Source organism: Artibeus jamaicensis, unplaced genomic scaffold, assembly GCF_021234435.1.
Source record: "Artibeus jamaicensis isolate MK-2021 breed Jamaican fruit bat unplaced genomic scaffold, CSHL_Jam_final scaffold_474, whole genome shotgun sequence".
NCBI classification, from domain to species: Eukaryota; Metazoa; Chordata; class Mammalia; order Chiroptera; family Phyllostomidae; genus Artibeus; species Artibeus jamaicensis.
In genome coordinates this window covers 30,261,408-30,284,409 of record NW_026522046.1, presented here as the reverse complement: position 1 = coordinate 30,284,409, position 23,002 = coordinate 30,261,408, and the positions used below count along the sequence as shown (strand labels likewise).

The 23,002-nt window shown below is 36.9% G+C and overlaps 1 protein-coding gene across 13 annotated transcripts in view; it reads left to right on the top strand.

Annotated features, from left to right (window-relative positions):
- The window catches only part of MBNL1 (muscleblind like splicing regulator 1), a 188,813-nt gene that overhangs the window by 64,227 nt on the left and 101,584 nt on the right, over window positions 1–23,002 (top strand). Inside the window, exon 2 of one of the 13 annotated variants that reach the window (XM_037141124.2) lies at window positions 21,102–21,215. The exons of the other annotated variants lie outside the window; for them this stretch is intronic. Within the exon in view, the coding sequence (XP_036997019.1) occupies window positions 21,210–21,215 (6 nt within the window). The 5' untranslated portion in view covers window positions 21,102–21,209. The remainder of the gene's footprint in view (window positions 1–21,101; window positions 21,216–23,002) is intronic. 13 annotated transcript variants of the gene reach the window in all.

Genomic DNA, 23,002 nt, shown 5'->3' with positions numbered 1-23,002 from the left:
GTGGTAAGAGATTTATACCAGACCCACTGTCATATTCCATACTTTAGCTGGAGGAACCTGAAGTCAGATTAAAATGTAAAAAAAATTCCCATGACAGTGACATTCAATATTGTATTAGTTTCAGGTGGACAGCGTAGTGGTTGGACATTTATGTAACTTATGAAGTGACGCCCTCAATGAGTCCTGCACCCACCTGCCCCACACACGTTGATTACCTTCCCTGCGCCGTATAGAACATCCCCACGGCTACTCCGTGACTGCCAGGTTGTACTTCTTAATCCCTTCACCTATTTTACCATCCCCCAAACAACCACTGGTCTGTTCTCTGTGTCTTATGAGGTTGTTTGTTTTGTTTGTTTATTTCGGTCTTTAGATTCCACACATAAGTGAAATCATACAGTCAGGTTGGGTTTTGGGTAACACGTGTAGAAGTGGTTCATTTTGCTCTCTTGATTTGATGGACATCTGCTGAATATATAAAATGATGAGACCCAAAATGATTAAATAATCTGTACAAGGTCGCCCAGCCTCCAGGCAGTTTAACTGGGGTTCAACACAGGCAGCGTGTCTCCAGGGCCTCTGCTTTCAACCTTGACTCTCAGTTTAACTTGTGTAAAGTGGCAATGTTAGGGACCATATGCACAGAGAAATACGGTGTTCGTTACTGGTGATATAGTAGAGTAATGAACACTTAGGCAAGTCTTCGCGGAATCCCTGTAACGGCCTGAATTTAAGACCACTGCAAGTTTTAAAAAATGCTCAGTTACACTTATTTTAATTCGGTAAGCCATTCCTGAATAATTGCTGATGTGGGACATTTATACTACATTTTAAACTAGAAGTCTGATAATCTAGAGAGTCTTAAATTTAGGTCAAGAAAAATTTTAAAAGTCACGCCAGGCTGGAAACAGTATCGCACATCAGAGTCCTAGACTACTCTGGGGAAAAGATAGAGACAGAGGGGCAGAAAGACAGAGGTGTTCAGGGCTCTGAGGCAGAGCTAGGGAGTGATAAGGAGGTTTTCACTTTATAAATATCCTTATTTTTGTGTGTAGAATATCTTTTCTAATTCAAGGAAGTGATATAATTGATGTTCTTCCAGTGCATGGAGCCACGAGACATGATTTCGTGAGAGGCTGAGATTTTGTTCTTTTTCTTTCGTGAGTTTTACTGGGTACCTACAGTGATATCAGAAACAAACAAAAATGTGCATAAAACCCTTTGTACGTTATACTATATGAAATTAAATCTATAGATGAAACCATTTACCTACTTCTTCGACAACAATTTATATTATACCTTTCTATCCAATGACATACATATATTTATGACAAATTTTAATATTATATTAAAATTAGAAATTTAATTTTAGAAATTAATTTAAATTTTTTGTATTTGTTTAGTACTTAATATATTAATGCTGAAATAGCTAGGCCAAGTAAGAAAAATTTTAATGGAAAATTAAGGAATAATTTTTCTTAATTTTAATAATGTATTTTCAAATAGCTCACATAATTCTTTTCAAAACTTCTGCATTATAGGTAATTGAAATAAAAACCAAGTATATAAATATAAGAAACACTGATCGCATTTTGTTCCTGATATGGCAAAAAGAGCATGTTTGCTTTTAGAAAAATGTGATTTCAAGATTGTAAAATTTCCAGGCTTATCGGAGATTTAGTAAATATGAGTTTATTGTAATCCTGGAATGTTAAGAGATACGTCTCCAATATTAGTGTTCATTGTATGACTCAGAATGTTCTGAGAGCAACATGTACTTACTCTCACGGAGCAGGTCATTTAAATGAATAAGAGCTTGGATGAAAGAGAAAGAAAACCTTTAACATCAATAGGCAGTTACAAATTCCTTTCCTTAAACCATTAGAAACCCAATGCCTTTTAGCTGTTTTCTTGAATGTATCAATTTAATCAAATAGCCAGATAGAAATGTTTTTAACAGAATTGATTGTCTTTGATGTATAAATTTAAATTTGGCTTATAAGTCAAGCTTATATTGTGTCAAAAACCAATATCACAGGAAGCAGTATTTTCTGCCCTTTGAGTGCATTTCTTTGGACACTTTGTCACTATTTTGCTTTAGTTTCAGCTTCACTTTTGTGTGTGTGTGTTTTCTGAGTGTCCAGGTGGGCCTCTGCTTTTTTCACTGGGAAGAAATTTACAGTGACTATTATTTTATAGCAAATAAATACTGGCCCCAGGAATAATGAGAATCTACCGTTGATGGTTTTTACTCGTCCCAATACTGCCTTGCAATTTTCAATCAAAGTAGGGTCTTTAGAATAATTGAAAAAGCCATATACAAAAATGCGTAAGTAAACCAGTTTTTGCGACAGCAAGTGAGACCTGGTTAAGAGCCCAAACCGAGAATTGAGTGGACCCAGGACTGATTCCTTTGCTCCCTCCCAGGTAACTTTGTGCCCCTCCCCGAGTCTCTCAGTCGCCCCCTGTACAAAGTGAGATGAATACTTCTGCCGTGAAGGTTTGCGAGGATTCTGTGGGGTCAGTTGTATAACATGGGTCACTTCACACGGTGTCTTGCTCAGTGTAAATGCCCCGTAAATGGTAGCTGTTTGTGTCCTTGTGGGAATTCAGTCTGGGTTACCTTTCCCTGCATCAGAAGAACTTCACCTTTTGTCAGAGTAAATGGTGTGTTAATTTTAATATTGTTCTACAGGCACCTATGTGTTACTTTGTTAAAAATAATTAAAAGTGACTTTAATCTGGAATGTGTATAAATGTGCATTATCACATACTAGCTTATCTAATTACCTATTACCAAGGGAACACACTCCTCAACCTCTTAACATGTACACCACTTCACTTTTAGCTCATTGGGGCAGTACTAATAAAATAATTCCGTGTATGTATCATTGTTTGTGCCTGAAGACCTGTTTCAAAAATGCGCTTACCTGTGAATGAAAAATGGGTAGAAACCATCTGCTCTAACTTCAGTTTCACTTAAAACTAATACTCTCCATGGGTCTCAAATAACTCATATTTGGTGTTTCAAATGCTATGTTATTATACAATAATGTAACATGTACATATAGTACTTCTACAAATTTCTTCCTAAAAGGCTCACCTAAGACTTTTTTGCAAAAATAAAATTGACATTTAAGTAAAGTGCCTGCACAGAGTGAAAGGTTTAAATCTCTTTTTTTTTCAAGATGAGACTGTCCCTGCTTTGCTTTTTATACCTGTACTAACTTACTTGGTGAAATACCTGCCAGTTCCTCAAAGCTGTAAGGAAGTGTCCAAGTTTACGATACTCTATTTGCCACATCTTCATTTCCACCCCCCGCCCGTCACTATTTTGCAGCATTGATAGGGGTGCAGTTGTAGCCCAGTGAAGTGGCCAATTGCCCTAAGAAATATAAAGGTGCTGGCCTAATTCACAAGTTTGAGACTTTTGACTTTGCTTAGAAATATGAAAGAATAATGCCTTTTTCAGCAAGTGGGGGGAAAAGTCTTGATTCCTGATTTTACTGATAGCTTCTGTTATGAGCCTGAATATGAGTTGTGCATTTACTGTTTGATATACTGAGCCATGCCACTGCCTTCTCATTGGGACTATTGACTATGGCCCATTCTGCTCTGCATATTGATTTAATATGTGGCAGTGAGTTCACTGTGTTCCTCGATGTTGAGGGAGCATCAAATATGTGTTCAAAGGAGATGCCTGCAGTCTGTTTGAGTTGGCTATTTAGGCCTTTAACATGTTGAGAAATAATTAGGAGAAAGTCCAGGAGAACCTCTGGGAGCAGAGAACATAAAATTTGTTTTCAGCATTTTGGAAGATGCCAAAAATTATGCAGTCATGTCTTATTGGTATTGGTCAATTGATATTCGTTACCAGATGCAGAAAGTCTGGGGTTCCTTTCTCTCTTTGCCTTCTTCCATATTTTTCTTTTTAAGAGTCAAGGTAGTAGCACCTTTCGATGCTCATATTTGATTGAGGAGAATATTTACTTCTCTTTAAGAATGGTTTCATGTAGAAACTACTTATTATTGGACAGAAGTAGAAGTAGCAGCAGGAGGAATGTGTGTCTGTGGGTACCCACATATTGGGAGCATTACTGAGGTACAAAATTGAGCTAAGTGATTGAGCTAGGAATCAAACGAGTCCTTTTCCTCTACTGCTGATTTGTTTTATATTTCATAGTGAAGATTGTTTTTCCTGGTAAATTATGACATTTAAAGTAAGGCTGATATTTACTTATATTCTCTGGTGTTAATTGTTTGAATTTCCCAAACTTCAGACAATTCCTATTTGAAGTAAAAACATTAACCTTCAGAATGAGATCATGGTCCCATGATCCTCCAATGAATGTTACCTTTTGTTTTAGCAGCTCAGTTGGCTCTCAGCCATGGAAAAGTTTTTATTTCCCATCAGCTCCAAGGTGGGAGCCAAACCAAAGTTAAAGAAACATTTTCCAGCAGACAAGTTTCTGCAGATAATATCAACAGGCCAAGAGCCTGTGCTTGACTCACTCTCTATCTCTCTCATGCGCACACAGGCACATACACTTTTATGGAACTGGGATCGGGGGAAAAATGGAATACTGATAATGAAAGTAACTTTCGCGAGCTCCTTATTAATGCTTCCCAGTCACATTATGGCCTCCCAGTTTGCTTACTTTTTCAAAATGTGTTTGCTTCAGGATGATTGAAGGAGGATCACTCTCTCCTTATGTTAATACCTTCCAGGCTTTTTGCCACCTCTGGTGTGCTTGGCGAGCATATGATTTTTGAAGAAAGAGGGAACATAAACAATTTGACTGGCTTTTTTTTTTTTAAATCCTATTAAAACCCTGGCCTCGAAAGCCTTCCATTTCAGAAATTTAACAGTAGAAATGTGGAAATGTGAAAGCTCAGCATTGACATTGAGCGTGGGGGAGAGATGGTGCCAGTTGGACCACTTTGCTACAAATACCTACTTGACCCAAACCTTTCCCTTGCCCAGGGATCAGCTGTAGTAACAGTGGGCTCAGCTTCATGCCAGGTGAGCCCACAGCTTATGTGTCATGCCCACTGTGTGCCAAGCAGCATCTCAGGTACTTTTCCAGTCTTTCTAGGTGAAGCCAAAAGCCATGAAGAAGTGTATTTCCCTCACCACTTGTCCCACCACCTAAATCTACTCAGTTGGAATTTCTAAAGCGAGAGTCATGCCCAGATATATTTTGTAAAAGCTATATGCTTCTGGATAGCAACCACTTTTTAATGCTGCTGCGACATTCAAGGGAACATAGTATTTTTGCCATGACTTCTCAATCTATAAAGAAGATGTATGTTTCTCCTGTGGATAAAGCAATCTGGAAATCTTCGCATGCTCCAGACTCTCATACACAGCTGGCTTTGCTTTCTGATTAGCACTGTGGATACATTTTAAAACATGATTTTAGAAACAAAATAACCTTCTCACCCACTTAGTGTTTCTTGTTCACAGTTAGAAGGTGGAGTCACTGTCTGATTAACGCCCCCATTAAGTTTCTGATTCAAAAATAATTATTTCACTCTAAATAACATTCCCTATGACTTCTGTTCTCTAGAAAAAAAAGCTACTTGATGTGCATTGATTATAATTAACTTGCCTCCATTGACTATATATCTTCCATTTTGTTGTACTTTCTCTTAATTGTAATGCAATAGCCAGTTGGTAGAAGGATGAATGTTATTTTTAAAAGATTCTTGTAATATGTATCAATAAATGGGGAGTTCAAGCGATGACCTGGTTAACCTCATAACTATTTTATTTTTTGTAAAGAATTTTATATATTTTCATACAATTTATTTTATTTTATTATCTCCAAATAACTCCACACAGACTCCTTTCCAAATAACTCTAATATCTTCTCATTAAATTTCTAATTAACCCCTATTTGTAGCACAGGAGTTAGACAAGATGAGTCTGTGCCCTGGCCGGTGTGACTCAGTGGATTGAGCGCCAGCCTGAGCATCCAAAGGCCACCTGTTCAGTTCCTGGTCAGGGCACATGCCTGGGTGGCAGGCCAGGTCCCCAGTTGGGGACGTGCTAGAGGCTACCAACTGACGTTTCTCTTGCACATTATTGTTTCTCTCGTCTTTCTTCCTCCTTTCCCCTCTCTCTAAAAATAAGTAAATGGAAGCTTTTAAAAAATGAGCCCATTAGAAAAAAAGAAAGACCTTACTTTGTACATTTGATTCTTTTTAAGTGTATGGAATTTAAATGTACAAAAGTTTTCTTGCATCAGTGGTAGTTCTCAGGTATAGGAAACGGACAGACTAGCCCGCGGGAGTATAGTTTCATAAGCTGTCAACACCTGAAAGTGGTCCTAAAACCCCAAATTCTGTTACTTTAGAACCTCATGCATAAATTGCCTGTGTTGTTCTAGGAAACAGGGAAAATCAGTGGTCAGCCTTAGTCTGTAGTATATTTTGACAGTGTGAATGAGTCAAGCGAGCGATTTTCCAGACTGTTTAATAGTACAAAGGAAAGGGCTTCTCAGGAAGTCAGCCTGATGACTGGCTGAAAATATTTTTCTTAGTAACTGTTACAGAGAAAAACAGGTCACCATTGGAAGAGAAATGAAATCTCCAGTTACATGTATTCTGAAAGTGATTTGATCACTGAAATGTGTTTATCTTATGATAAAGCTCCTTAAAAGGGTACACTTCCAAATATTTAATGAATGTTGACTTCAAACTCAACAGAATCCATGCCACACCATTACATGAATCAGTTCAATCACTGTGGTGGAATTTGGCTCATCTTACTTTGTGAACTGTGTTTTTTCTTCTCATTTGTAGAAATAAAACGACGTATCATAATGTTAAAGATACAATGCTTTAGGTTTATACAGTGACTGCATATTTTCCACTGTGTGGTTCTAAACCATGTTTGAATGAAAATAAGACTTGATTGATGGGAAATCACTTGTTTGTGGGTTTACAGATTCTATTCCAGGGGGTTTGTCCAGCGACAACTCTTCACCTGGTGACATAACTCAATGTGAGCTTGATGGATTTCAACCACTGGCGTTATTATTACTGCATAGATCTTTGTAAGGACAGGCTGCAAATCTCGTTTCTAAGCCATGCTAGCTATTATGTCAATTGCAAGAGCAGAAGTAAAATCAGTCCACATTAAAAAAAAATAGACAGTCTACAGGCATTCATCGATTGCAGCCAACTTTCAACTTGTAATATCCTGGCTCATTAAGTATCCTAATGATTATGATTTTTCAATATCAGCTTAATTTTTAAGTTTGGGGTCTCACCAACTAACCTCATGTTTATTTGTACCACTGGAGGGATCTCTAGCATTTTTGAAGTGACTTAAAAGAAAATTGAGATTCAACTGTGATTCCACTTAGGCTAGGTTTTTACCAGAGCACCTTTTTATAAGGGCAGATCACTGAGTAGCCAAGACTCCACTATTGTTAAAACTTAATGAAAACTTCAGGTGCTAGGTTATTTTTCCATGAAAAACCGGATTTTTTCTTCTTGCCTAAATTTAAGATTATTTACTTTGTGTTTTAAATGATTTTGTAGTGGTCAATGGTGTAGCTTGATATTTAGAGCTAATTTTTTTCTTCATCACTTTGCAAACTCCAGTGACTCATAGGTTCTCAGGAATACAGTTAGAAGAGTCTTTAGAAATAATGTCATAATATCCATTCATTTTGCACATTAAAAAACACTCGTGAGGTTTCACTAAGGAGCCATTGGTGGGGTCAAGGACTTAATCATAGTTATGAAGACCCTAAGATCACCAGGAACCTTTAATTATGACTAGGCAGTTGGTCACAGCAAAAACTGGGATGTATTGTCTTCATTTCATGAAAATGGCATTATTAATACACTACTATTAAGGTCTAATCACTGCTGTCTTCTGCTTGGAATGTGAATACCTTTCTTGACTACTCTGATGGGTTGATTACTGGCCACATTAAAGGTTTACAGTGTTTTGCTGTTTAAAGCATGCTCCCCCCCGCCAATGTATGCATGTGTATACCTCAGTTTATTGTATAGGACACAATTTAAAATTATAATAAAATATATAATCTGTATTCAAATTCTATTTAGCCCTTTATTTTTACAGAATGCTTTTTATTATTTTTTTTGGCTAAACTTTGGGGTCTGTAGCCAGCCTCTGGCTGCTGGTGAGATGAATTTAGCTCTCTTTATCTGATGAACAGAGACAGAACTAAATTCATCAGAGGCTCTCACGGTACAGCAGTTATCAAATAAGACATACTTCATGAAGTGAATAGCTTTTCTTTCTTTACGTTTCCCTACCATTTTATATATCACAGAATAAATCACATTGCCCCTGATTTTACAGGTTGTTTATGCATGTTTCTTTTTTCCCCATTCCTTTATAAACTCCTTCAGAAAGGGAAGTTTACTCTATCACCTCTGGATGCACAGTGTTTTGAACGTACTTGGCATTCATTAAGTGTTTAGTGAATGAATGGAAAGCCATGTTTCTTCCTGACCATGGCCAATCATTGTGAACAGATTTTATGTGCTTTTAAATTAAACTTTAGAGAATTTTTTAATGTAATGGGACATTTGTTGGATAGCCACATATAATTAATCATACACTATTTCTCTAAGCACTCCAACACCCTTCATTGATGGTGTGTCTCATCTAGTTAAATTGACCTGGTATTGTAATGGACCGTTTATGTTCTGTGGATGTAAATTTCTGGAACAAGCCTTTCTTTGGACTCATGCCATCTTCTGTGTGTTATCTTGTGAGAGCAGCACATAGGGACCTGGTCGGGCTTCCTGGGGTGATTGCTTTATATATAGCCCACGTCTCAGAGGGGGATGAGGAATTCACCCATGCCCTGGCACAGCACACAGTTATTTTGACAAAAGCATTTACTTTACTAAGAGTGCTTGGTTAGAGAGGTATCATGCTTTTGTAGAGTTTTACCTTTTGAAAGTTACATAGGGAAAAGTGATGCTATCAGGACAGTCTAGACTGCAACTATAATTATTGTGTTTTTGTTACAGAACTAATAACAGTAACAGAGACATGACTTTATAGGGGTATCCATGCATCTGAGTTACATTGAAATTCCTCTGCACACTAAATTTAGAAACAAAAATTTGTTTTTTCTTCCCAGTGCAAAAATTTCCAGTGCAACATCTTTACAGTGTCAGGTCTTCAACCCAAAACAGAAAAGGGGTCCAAACTTGGGAAAAGTACAGAGGCCTGGGCCCCTGCCACTTGTTAACTTGCTGATTTGTCCCCTCCAACAGTTATTTTAGGAGCTGTATGATATAAGCTATGTTAAAAAGAATAGGAAAGTTCTAGAGACTCAAAAATGGTCCAGATTATGTGTTGATGCCAGTAGTCAGATCAAATTAAGAAATTTACATTAATCCACTTGGAAGAGGATCAGCAGGAGGCATTAAAAATTTAGTACTTCAGGCTCATTAAGTGCTGGAGTGGAGTAATTATGTAGCTAGTAACAAATGTTATAATCACCACTTGAACATTAAGGCATGTTACTCATTGAGACTGGTCCCCTTCAAGGAGTTTCACAATTGGTAAATGTCACTTGCTTAGAGAGTAAGTTCTGCTGATCCATTTGTTTATACTTGGCATGTAGTTTTCCAAACAGAGTGTGTTTTCAGAGAAAGTAAGGCCTCGATAATGATTTTAAAACGATGCAGACTCGGTGGAGTATCTCCCCTTGACATGAAGCAGTGCTTCCTGCCTTGAACGGTGAGCCGCCTCTTCATGCGGTGCTCAGAAGAGATCAGACCTTCCTACTATGTTTATTTTGTTTGCTGACAATTAGGATGCTGGTCTAATTTTCTAAACTTGCAAATGGGAAAATAAAATGCTCAAGAGAGAACAGATTAAGCCCGAGTTGCTCTTCTTCATCATGAACGTTTTAAGGAGTTTTACTCTAGCTCTCCATTTTTGTATTTCAAGTCTTGCTTCCTGATTTTGTTGTTGTTTTAATCTGGGCCTAACAGTTATCACATCAGTCTATCTCAGAAGGCCTAATCTGAAACACGTTCATTGCTGTTTTAGCTCTGATTCTAATAAGGCAGGTAATAATAGAAATACGAAAACTCATACGTTACTTACCAGGTTATTTTACTGCTACAGGAGAGGAATAGTGGAACACTGCCTTTTCCTACTATAGACCATAGTTGTTATGTTTTTACCTTTATGTGCTCCTTGACGTGTCTGGAAGCTTTTGATAAGCAGAGACAGTGCCTTAGTCATCTGTGAATCTCCAGTGCCTACCCACGGGCCTGACCTGGGGTAAGCTTCCAATAGATACTTATTCATTTACTAGAATTGAATTTAAAGTGGGATGAAATGTGGAATACCAGCTGAAATAGTAGCTCCTGATCCATACATAGCCTTTCTTGCCCCCACATGTGAGATTTTTTAAAAATCTGTTAAACTAATTATAGTTATTATAGTTAAATTAAACCATACATTTCATTAAAAATCAACACAGTCCCCTCTTTGAAAGGCCTCTCTTTCATCCAAGAAAATGAAAACTAGCATTGGATAAAGAACACTAAAATTATTTGACTTGAATTTCTGCTTCTTGGCTAATTGACATATCACAAAAATAATGAATACACGCCTGTAGTCTCGTCTCAGCCTGATAACTGGGCTGAAAAAATGTATCAATTTAGTTAAGTAATAAAATTACTTGTTTGAGTTTTGTACTAAGCAAGTGTTGTCGATTGATTTAGAAAAATTCCATTTATGTATTCTGTGAATTTTTCTCCCGTAAGGCAGTAGATTGAAAAGATGATATTTTTCTGCCATTTATAAATATCATGAGTAAAAATCAATGGTCAAATTGACCCAATAAAAAATGTGTGGGATCTACTATTGAGACAAGAACATCAGAAAGCAATATACCTGGGCGAACTCTAACAGCGCTCAGAATGTCTTTTGCATATGCATCGAATAGCAGGGCTAAGAAACACGTAGGCTCAGCCACCTTCATTTACTCCAGTATTCTCTGAACTGGCGGGTGGGCTGCAGGTTATCGAGAGCCAGGTTCAATCACAGGTCGGCACTAGACTTACCACATTCCAAAAGTGGGTACTTACTGGTTTCAGGGTACTGGACATCTAAATAAAGTTGTGTAGAATTTATGTTTTTTGCTTCGCTAATCATCAGTTGCTTCCCTAATATTATATATATTTGTACTCTATGTGTAAAAATAAATTTTATATTCTATTTAAAATTTATCTAGATATATTTATTCATTAGACACTATTGTTAAATGATGTAGGAACTTTATGAGGAGATAGGATAAATATATTTTTAAAAGATTTTATTTATTTATTTTAGATGGAGTGTAAGGGAGGGAGGAAAACATCAGTGTGTGGTTGCCTCTCACACGCCCCCTACTGGGGACCTGGCCTGCAACCCAGGCATGTGCCCTGACTGGGAATTGAACCCTTTGGTTCGCAGGTGGGTGCTCAATCCTAGGGAAGGATCAATATATTAATATTCATAATTCTAACTCCTTTTTATATGCATAGAAAATTCATCTGTGATGATTAATTCAACACTATTAAATCAACAACCTAAAGGAATGTTTTTAAAGCAGTCATTTAAATATACTAACATTAATAATTTGAAATCTCACATACATCTCTATAGTCTTAACATACATAAGATATATGTATTTAGTTTCACAATTGGCTTTTTTGCTCTCTCTTTCTGATCAATATCTATCAACACCTCTTATATGGCAGGTAGTTTGTACAGAACAGGGTATGTAGATGTCTCCCCCTCCCCTTCTTGTTTGTAATGTCTGTTGCTGACCCGAAATAGTTCCCTTCAACTTCTCTAGATGGAAATCAATCCTCTTGTGTGCTTGTGGAGGGAGGAATAAATAGTTCAGCAGGAAATCATTTACTAATCACAGTTCATTAATAACATTGAAAAAATACTTTTAAAATGTCAACTCTGTCATTCATAGAAAATGTATGTTTCCTTGAGGAATCCCTGTGAATTACTTGTTTATCCTCATTGCCTTTCATACATTACATTGTACTCCTTAGCACTTCATTAATTTCTAATATAAATGAACTGTTAGTTGCTTATGGACTCCTATAAAAAATAGAGATAGCAGCTGCACCTTTTCTTTGATTTACTTGTTATCCCCCTGGTCATATAATTAGCCTGTTAAATTTACTCTCTACCTTCTACCTTGTCGAAGGTTGCAGGCACTGGAGCTGGCTCACATAGGATCTCTTCACAGGTCAGTCTTCAGTGACGTCCTGTTAGGAGCTTGAAATCAGCCCCAGTGGGAGTATTTACACCAGGGAAGTTGGCAAATGTTAACACTTAGGGTTCTCCCCTCCCCAGAGAGCCTCTTAAATACTTAGCAGTGTCATTTCTCTATCATTTAAAAAATCATTTGACCATGTGGAATAGCCATGTGGAATTTTGTTTCCAAATATTTTTTTCCACATTGTTTGAAACTCTCAGAACATCACTCAGTATACCATTTGCCAACTGCATGGCCAAATTACTCTGCCCTTCTGTCCCCCCATCGACCTTTTTTGTGAGGTAGAGATAATAATAGTTCCTACCTCAAGATTGACGTGAGGTTGAGTAACAAATGCATTTATCTCAGTGTGCTACCAAAATGGTTGGTACACACTGAGTGCTCAAATGGTGCTATATCTTATCTCTTTGGATCTAAATTAATAGATATTTATTGATCTCTTACTAAGTGCTTAGCATTTTGCTGAGTCCAATGGGTCATTGATTGACACCGACTTCCTGTAACACTGAGTATGATCCACAGTCCTCAGTTGCTGTTCCAGCCTGACATCCTTTGCTCTTTCTTTTTACTTAGAATTTTTTTTCTCCTTGTATGAGTGTTGCAAAATTTTTAAGTATTTATCTTTAGTTTAGACAATACGGCCAATAGGAAACTTCTCACCTCGGGGCCAGCCATGCTCTTTTGCTACCTCTTTGTTTCTATCATATACCAAATCCCTGGCTTTGTAACTGTTTCGGCGTGTGAATCACAATTTTGTATCTCCCTCCCTGTCTGGATTTGAGAGTACAGCCTGGGATGTACTCCCTTTATGTCCTTACCGTTTAGGGAAATACTCCACAGCCCTTATACCCACAAGAAATACTCAGTGACTGGTTGTTGGTTGAAGGCACTAGACGTGGACTTTGCTCACAGCGGCCTGTTATGTAGATGAAGACATAATACATCCACATGTGACATGCACAGGTACATACACAAAGCATGTTACTAATGAAACCTGTATTTTTAGATTTTTTAAATGTTTGTAATTTATTTCTACATACATGTGATGTTTTGAATTAGGTAGTACTGTTACTTCCCCATTACAGATGTAGAGATTGATGTTCACAGATGTAACTGAATTTAGTTGGGTCAGCCAATGAGATCGAAGCTGCAAAGCCCACCTTGTCAATCAGGTTTTGTGATCCTGGGTCAGAAGTACAAGGGCCAGTTTCTAGCATTTTCTTTTTATTTCTATTTCCCCCCCTTTCTATTTTTTGATAGTTTTTTCAATTAGAGGAAACATTGTAACAACCTCGGTGGATGGGTCTGTCAGCATTTTTTATGCATCTGTCTGTGTCCATACGCATCAGTCAATATTTTGCCCATTTTGCTTCATGTCTTACCAATATGTATTTTAAAACAAAACTCAGACTTCTTATCATTTTACCTATAAATTCTTCAGTATGTATCTCTAACATGTAAGAACTTGTTTTAAATATAACTTTACTTTCAAGTTTATCCAAATTGGCAATAATTTCATTATATAAAATGAAATTTTTATTCTATAAAATTACATAATTTCACCTTGTTTAGTTTTTCGTAATTCACACACCTGCATTTTTTTATAGGTGGATTGTTCAAGTCAGCATCTAAACAAGGTTTACACATCATTTTATTCATATGTTACATCTTTTAAGGTTCTTTTAATCCATGATAATACCTCCCCATCCATGCCTTTATATATTCACATCATTGTTCTAGAGCAGATCTGAGATCCTGAACTTAGCTACTTGCTTCCCTGCTGTGTCATTTAACTTGCTCTTCTGTCACTCGAATTTTCTGTAGATAGAACATAAAGCGAGAATTGAGTTTATTTGACATTCTTATCTGGCAGGAATATGTGCTAGATGGTGCCGTGACCTTCTGATCCCATCATATCAGGAGGAAATAATTTCATTTGTCCCTACTCTTTTAAAAAATAAATAGCATTTTATCTTTACATTGTTTTTCAAAAAAATTATTGAATTTATTGGGGTGACATTGGTCAATAAAATTATGTTAATGATACAGAAATCTAAATGAGTTCAGGTGAGCCAGGGCCAACCCCATGGAAGTTCTTCATCAGAATTGGAACCAGTAGTTTTACCCCATTGTTGATTATTTTATCGTTCTGTGGTTTTTGAAGGGATTTTCATTATAACACCCCCCTGCATTTATTACCTGTAATTTTTCTATAAAGAACTTTCCCTTGGTAACAATTGGCGACTCCACAATACGGTTTATATCAAGAAGGTGGAGAAAATGCATGATTCTATCAATTTTCAGAACCAGACATTATCTTCTAGTATAAGACACAGATGTAATTATAGATATGTTTAAAGCACTCTAATGAATTTTTTACAAAGGTTTTCTTGGGGAAATTCTTTGAATTATTTCTCCAATTTTTTTTGATTAATGCATTTCGATAACATTACTTTCCATGGTGCCAAGTAATCCCCCTTTTATTTTTTACTGTGACTATATGTCTATATAATGGAATGTAGTCACTCGGAGGCTATTTATTGAGCCTGGTTTTCCTTGGCAAGCTCTGTGCTACCTGCAGCGGATGTCGCTCCGTGCTCCGCTTTTTCATGGACTATGAAGTTTGGATTTGCTTTCTACTCACAGTGTGATGTGATTAAAAAGCAAACATGTTTTGAATCTGTTTTGGTTATTATAGTACTTCGTGTTCTATGCTACATGTTTGAACTACAGTATTTTTAGCTGCTTTTAGCTGCTTTTAGTATTTTTCTCTGGCCCTAGTGTCTAAAACAGGACAAAAAAGGGGATTAGAAAATTGAGTTGTTCCTGCCGACCCAAAGTGAAATATTTCCATATGTCACTACATGTGACAGACAAGGACGTCTTTATTATTTGGGAAAATAAGACGAAGAAATAATGGGGATTCCCCCCAAACGAAAAGTAAGTGACAGGCTCCTGTGCTATGTTAACATTAGCAAGTGTTTGGACTTAATTCAACTTCTGTTGTAGGGAAGAGAGGCTGACATTTTATGGCTGTCTTTATCTCCTCTAATTAAAGTGTTTTCTTAGGAGTTTTAAAGGTGGTTTTATATTTTAGAGAATGTAGAATTTCTAAAGCTTTTGGATCACCATAGCCTGTGTGAATGGGACTAGTAAGACGCTCCTTTCTTTAGGGAGTTCTGTGACTACACTCTGAGATAGTGACCATGATATAAAGCTGAATTCATCAGAAGATGTACTATGTAGACCCGAGGTTATGCTTTACATGGTTTTGGTAGGCATGTGAGACTGTGTTGTAAATTTTAGGTAATATTATTTAAGTAGTCATTATAATTCTAAAACTCTTCTTAGATATCTTTTCTAGAATAGAAACTCTTACTAATGCTAAGCTGGTATCATTTAGCTGTTCCGATTATTTGAGATTAAGGCAGAATGCAAATTTGTGGCGTATACTTAAAAGTATTTTCTTGCCGTTGAAAATCAGGAAGATGAAAAAACTTTACATTTCTGCTTACAAGTCTCTGCTAACATGTTTTATGATGTTATGGATAAAAGTTCTGGGGAGAAAGAGATGTTTAGAGTTGGTATTAAGTTTGCTTTGCTGGCATTTTATTAAGGTTTTTAAAAGAGATGAAAAGCATAGCCCTTTAATTGTGATATCTGGTAACTCTGAGGATTAGACTAAGTTTACCTTTGAAGATCAGTGAATGGGCATTTATGTTATATCAGTTGAAAGAATACTTGCATTTTTGATTGAGGAAAAAACCTTGATCTGCATAGCACAAAAGTTGTCAAAAAATTTGCTTCACACACAGATATTGACGATTTTAATTTGTTGAAACAGAAAGCTAGCATCAAGGATACAGTCATAAAGTTCTAAAAGAAGTAGGTAAAAAGTAATTGTTACACAACATGAAAAGAATACCTACCAGGGGAAAAACTGACAGAGTAGAATAACAGGAAGATTAGTCACTTCTGGAAGGAAAAAAAAAGGTGGAGAGTTAGGGGAAGAAATATTTTAAAACAGGAATGTAGAGCTGCAAGTGACATGCTACGAGAACAAAAGTGGGCTTTCGGGAAAAAAAAAGGGAATAACACTGGTCACATTAAATTTAAAAATACAATATTTGTATTGACAACAAACAAAAACAAACGGAGAAAATTTTGTATTGGGGATTAAGAGAACCCTGTAAAAGTAAAAGAATGAAGTTTTCCCTCAGCCGAGGTGACTTCTCTTTGGCCAGCTAGCGATGTCAAATGTGCGCAAAGAAAAGTTTCTCCCTTTTGAAACAAACTAAGGTTCTACTATATTCAAGTGTTGAATAAAATAAAAGTATCTTGGGCATCTTAAAATATGTATGCTATTTGGTTTGAAATAATTTTCACCTGTACATGTACTTCTGTGACAACTAAAGGAGTAGTAACCTCCAAATATTTTAAGAATTATTTTTATGAATCCCTAAACATATAAGTTGTAACTCTTTATATTTCATATATATAGTAGTCCTTAAGAAGAGAAATGAAATAGTCAACATCACGTGTGTGCGTGTTGCTTGGTGGAGCTTTTACCCAAGATATTTGGGCTTTCGTGGGACAGAACGCGCTGGGCACTGTTTCAACATCTCCAAGCATTCTCATTTATCAAGTGGGAATAATAATACTCAAGGTTGTGTAATGAAAATTTGTCAAATAGATACCAAAGGATAAAAAGCTATCAAATTTATCTAATTTAGAGATTCAAGACTTCTATTATTTTGTGTAACCAGGTGGAATATGTTGTTCCGTGTCATCGAATTCATAGAAATGTGATAGGCTATCAGGTGGGTGTTACCTGTTGATTTAGTGATAAACTGCAGCACTTTCATGGATCACTTGCACATAACTTGTTGAGGTAAATTCTAACTCCAGCCCAAAATAAACAGTTTACGTGAACACCAAATTACTGCTGAACAAAATCTCTCTCTCTCTCCCTCCTTCCCGGCTTCTCTCTCTTTCCCCCTCTCCACCCTACCCACAAAAACACAGACACTCTTTCAGGCTTTCCCTACACATACTCTCTGTCTCCTGGGAATAACTGCATAGGAAATGTTTGTTTTCCAAACTACCCAAAACAAACGTTATCTCAAACATTGAAAGCTCTTCCTGCTCCTGGTTTGGAAACATGAAGTCCTATTGAGTTGCTTGCAGATTTTTTTTTTAGCCAGTGTTTAGGTTTATTTAAAGCATAAAGTTGTGAGGACAGAATAGAATGACTCAGGAAATTGTAATGCATAATTAGAGCTTTTCTCTTTTAGGTCACCAGTTTATATTTGGCTGGCTTAGTATTAGTTAAGGATTGGTTGTAGTTGGTGCATTGTTTGGTTTCTAGGAGAAGCTGGGGAGCTCACTGCAGCTTCACCTGTTTTGACCCGAGTACCACCTTAAATAGTGTCTTTCCAGATAAAGCCAAGTTGAAGGAATTAATGAGAGGGGGGTATATCCAGTTAGAGTTGAAGTATAAGATGTTAATTTATTCATCTAACTTGTGTTGGTTGATTTTTCTAAAAGTAGCACTTAAGTTTCTGTTTTTAATTGCACTGGTATGAACATCAGCAAGAAATAAGAATTGTAACTGCACTCGATAAGTCTAGCAGTCAGAAAAATTAAAATATATATATTTGTATGACTGCATAAGTGAGTCATGGTCTTCCCAGTGTATCACTTTGTATTGCCAAAGTAATAAAAATCATGTGTTATGAGGTGTCTTATGTAAAAGTCTATGGGGGTCACTTTGTCTTGCTCACCCAACAGATCCAAATGTATTTAGAATTTTTGATTAAGTTTTGCATTCATTCAATGTTAACATTGAAGACAAATAAATCTTGTTTTCAGCTAAAGAGAAAACCAGGCTTATGCAGGTACAGTGTATAATATCACTGTTCAAGAATTTTGCAACTGAGATAGTTGTCTAGAAAGAGGTAAAGAATTGACATCTTCCTTCTGTGGACATTTCTGATTATAAAAATGATTGAGTGTAAATAGACTCAAATGCATCACCTCAAACTATGCCATGCAGACACCTAAATTTCTTCTTGCAAAATGTCACCAAATGCCTGCAATTTCTTACAGCTTTTGTGGCTAAATTCTAACAAAGGGTTGATGCATTCACCATGACTGTATTGTCTTTCTGAAGTGTTCATGGTTTCTTGTGCTAATTTATATTTGGTTAAAGCCAAAACAGTTGAAGCTAACCAAAATTAGTCTAGAGAGGAAGGTAGGCTTGCTGTCCAATTAAAGAGATAGGTTGGTTTCAGTGTTCTTCATTGGTTTGCATCTTACATTTGGGATGTAGATTCTTGATCTGGGCTGTCTGAGATGACCCAGATGGCTGTATGTCCCCAAGAGCAAATTCAAGGAAGGCCATTTCAGCCGCTGACTATTCAAACAAGTCTCTCCGCCCAGAGTTAGTTCTTCCCCATCACAAGGATGATCCCTGGGTTTTTGTTTTTTTTTTTTAAAGAGTCTTCTATCATGCTCTTTTAATCCCTGGATTTCTAAAGCTTCTTCTAAGCTCCCAATTATTGTCTTGGCCCTGCACAAAATTACATTTATTTGCCCATGATGGGAGTAAAATATACAAATGACTGCCAGTGATGATAATCCCTCAAAACAGAACGACTGACTGTCTCTGTGATGATAATAAGGTTATTGTTAGTGCCTCTGAAGATATGATACACTTGAAAAAAAGGCTAAAACTGCATTTGTCCTTGACTTTTTTAAAATCTGAGAATCACATAAAGCATTTGTTAATTCCTTAAATTAGTAAGCATCATGAAGAGGAATGGATGTCTTTCCAGATAGTGTCTTTCCAGATAGTGGAATTGTGTATTATATAAGCTATAAAGCATTATGAATTAAGTTTTTAGTCATCATGAAGAGGAATGGATGTCTTTCCAGATAGTGTCTTTCCAGATAGTGGAATTGTGTATTATATAAGCTTAATGTACTTTATACATGTTAAGTTTTTGAAAAGAGACCGGGATAGGGGGACCACCCTCCTTTCACTGGGGTTCTCTCCAAACCTGAAATTCCTTACTCTTTCCCTAAGTGTCGATCATGCCATCAGCTTTCAAGAGGAAGTAGAGGGTTGGTGTGGACTTAAAACCATAATGCAGGAGCAGGATTCCCTGGACGGAAGACTTACACTCGCTACTTAGTAGTTATTTCTTGATAGTTGTTTGATCTCTGGCAGTTTACCAAACACTCTATGCTTTGTATCCCTCAGATATGCACCAAATTGGGAGTCTGTCTACCTTGTTGGGTTGTTGTGAATCTGAAATAAATGAATGCGCGTAAAGGACTGATAGAACTTGAGGACACACATTAAATACCACATATATTACCTATTATGAAATCTTAATTTTATGTACATGTTTTAATGTCTGTTTATTAAAGGCAAACTTACAAAACACAAATTAACGGAACTCAAAACTAATGTTGCAATTTTAGTGAAATGCTTTGAGAGCATCAGTTCTGGAGCCCTACTGCCTGGCTTCAGATCAGCCTGGCTTCACAGATCAAGCTCTATGACCTTAAACCTGTGGTGTAACCTGACTGAGCCTCAGTTTCCTTATTTGTGAAATGGGGCAATAATAATGTCTGGTCTGTAGTTGCTGTGAGGATTAAATGGGACGACACACGTGAAACACCGGGAATGATGCCGGGCCCTTCATGACTGTTTAGAGTGTTAGCTATTTGTCCGTGTTACTTTGATGATGAAGAGAACCTGTGAAGTTTCTTACTGCTTTGATAATGAAGTGAACATTAATGCACCAGCAGCATACTCTGCTCAGGATCTGTGTACGTAGGGTTTCAGGGTTGCCAATTAGAATTGTTACTCTCCACTGTACAGAGAACACATATCTTGGAGCTCATCATTTTTCTCTAATAAGTAAATGCTTATTAGGAAAATAATCTGTTTTTACTTATCCTTTGTAGAGCTACTGCAAATTTAAAAAATCTCTAGATACTTTTTATATCTATAGGATTTTAGCTCTGAATAAATTAGTTGCGTAAAGTAAATGCTTTGTTGATGACCTGCTTAATTCTATTGTTCAGCCATATTTTAGCCACTAATTCAGTTGAACACCACTGGGCAGAAGACAAACTCATCAATACCATCAAAATGGGAGTGAAAGATAGAAGCAAAGAAGTCATTGTTCTTTCTGTAACATAAGGATCATAAGACCTGATATTTCCCCATCTGTTGGCAGTGTTGTAAAGATTATGAAAACATTCGCATTGGCAAAAAAAAAAAAGCGATTCTATGCCAGGAAGGCAGATAGAATATTAGGAAAGAAATGACCAAAATTGCATGATGCCATTTCTTTTATATGGTAACATCCCCTCTTTCATTAACAGGAAATTTTAGAGCAATCCACTTGCTTACTAGGACCGGAAAGGTGAATGAAATTTTAAAAAGGATTCATCAAGCCTTTTTAATATTAAATTACACCTTTAAGAGAACATGTTTTTCATAGAATTAAAACCTTAGGATTTCACAGTTGCTGTATACTTATCGCCTTATTTGGGAGCAGATTCTGAGCATGATCCCAGGAAAACACCAGTTTTGACACTGTCAGCAAGGTGCAAACAGAGGGGTAAACTCTGTTTAGGTGCAGAGTAAACCGAGTGCTTGGCTACCATCCTGCAAGGAGCTGGGTCTAAATGGTCTGCTCCAGCTTCTGCTGCCACTGCTGCTGCTAATATTGCTGGGAAGGAAGCGTGGCTAACCTGGCATATCCTTTACTCTTGGTGCTGCAGCAGTTTCAGGAAATGTTTAAGGGAACCTTCTGGATCCTTTTCATGGCAACATGGCAAGAAGAAGCCGTATCTTATCTATTGAAGATAAAGCGTGGAGTTGGCTAATGGATGCTGGTGAGTGACTAAGGCAAACGGGGAGCCAGTGAGCTGACACCTTTTGGGTAGGCTTGCTCTGTCAAGGACTGAGATGGCATCCGTGGGAAAACAGCATCCGTGGGAAAACGGCGTCTGCTCACCTGGACATCAGCACGTTGTCTTAGAGAGGAATCATAGTTCTATCACCAGTGACCTGATCCTGTGATCCTGCATCAGTTCCATAAGTAATGTTTATGTATACATATATATTTTTCCTGGCTGTAACATATATATTACTACTTGAAGATACTAATTCTGAAGTTTGTTAGAGACTTCAGTCTAGGGAGCACAGTTTCTCATGGAATTTCTGTCACTATTTGATCTTTACTTTTGTTATTCACTAGACCCAGAGTGATTTTAAAAAAATGAGTTTATAGTATAGGAAAGCAATTATTCTTCCTTTTAATTCTAAATGAGCACCTCCTTTTTTCACAACAGTATAGAATTTTAATTTAAGAAATCACTGAATTTGCATATTTTAACACTTTTCAGGAATATTCTTTTCAATTTAAGATAATTATGTAAGCAAATTGGTAAAATACTGGTAATATTAGACAGTTGCACAGGATGGGTCTGGGACATCAGCGATGAAGAAGCTTCATTGCCAGTGCATTTATGTACCAATACACATTACTTTCCTTAAGCAGATTTCTTTATCGAGAAGGTGAATAATTTGAATGAGCTGTTTCAGTTTTTCTCACTCTAAAATTTTCTCAATCTCAAATTTTCTTTCCCTGAAGCAGAGGCTATTTAAAAAAAAAGATGTTATTTATTTATTTTTAGAAAGAGGGGAAGGGATAGAGACAGAGAGGGAGAGAAACATCAATGTGTGGTTGCCTCTCACTCGCCCCCTACTGGGGACCTGGCCTGCAACTGAGGCATGCTCCCTGACTGGGGTATCAAACCTGTGACCCTTTGCTTCACAGGCCTGTGCTCAATCTTCTGAGCTACACCAGCCAGGGCCAGAAGGCCTTTTTTTTTTTTACTAAGTCTACTATGCGATTTGAAGTACTTACATATTTCTTCCACCTTATAATTTTTAATGGACATGACTATGTTCCAATAAATAGTTTACTTATGTCTTTATTTTCCAAGATTGGAAAATATAGAAATATTAAGTTTGCCATGGAGGTGTGAATCACATTTTTTTAAGAATAATTAATCTATGATGAACAGTCATTTCATAAAAAAGGTAGATTTAAGGTGAAGTTTAGGAATTTATAGTAACATAATAAAGGCTCTGGCAAGTCATGTGGGAAGAATTTACCTGTTTAACTTTAATTTTTAAGAAATTTATTTCACCATACCCCCTCCTCCAACCCCCAAGACACCGTCTTTTGGAGGAGTGCCTTTGAACATCTGGTATCGCCGCTCAGCCTGTTAAATATTTATTGGGCACCTTCTGTATTGCCAGACTAGGTGTAGGGGTGCAACTGAGCACGTTTATGAAAATGTGCCCCCGTGATGCTTAGCAACAGGGAAACACTGGTTTAGACGGTCTGGTCTTATTGCTTTAGTAGGATACTTTAGTTACTAGCAATATAACACGTACTTTTAAAAAGCCATTACCAGTTTTTCTATTTCCACTGATAATAATCCTGACATACCATCTAATCTGAAGAGCTTTATAAATGGACTCTTCCATTTCACATTGGCAGTAGTTACTCATCTCCTTGTCTTCTCTTGAACTTTTTTTTTTTAGTTTTTATTGTTCAGATTGCTGAAATAGATTTCCATGAGTGGGATTGAAAACACATAATTGATTT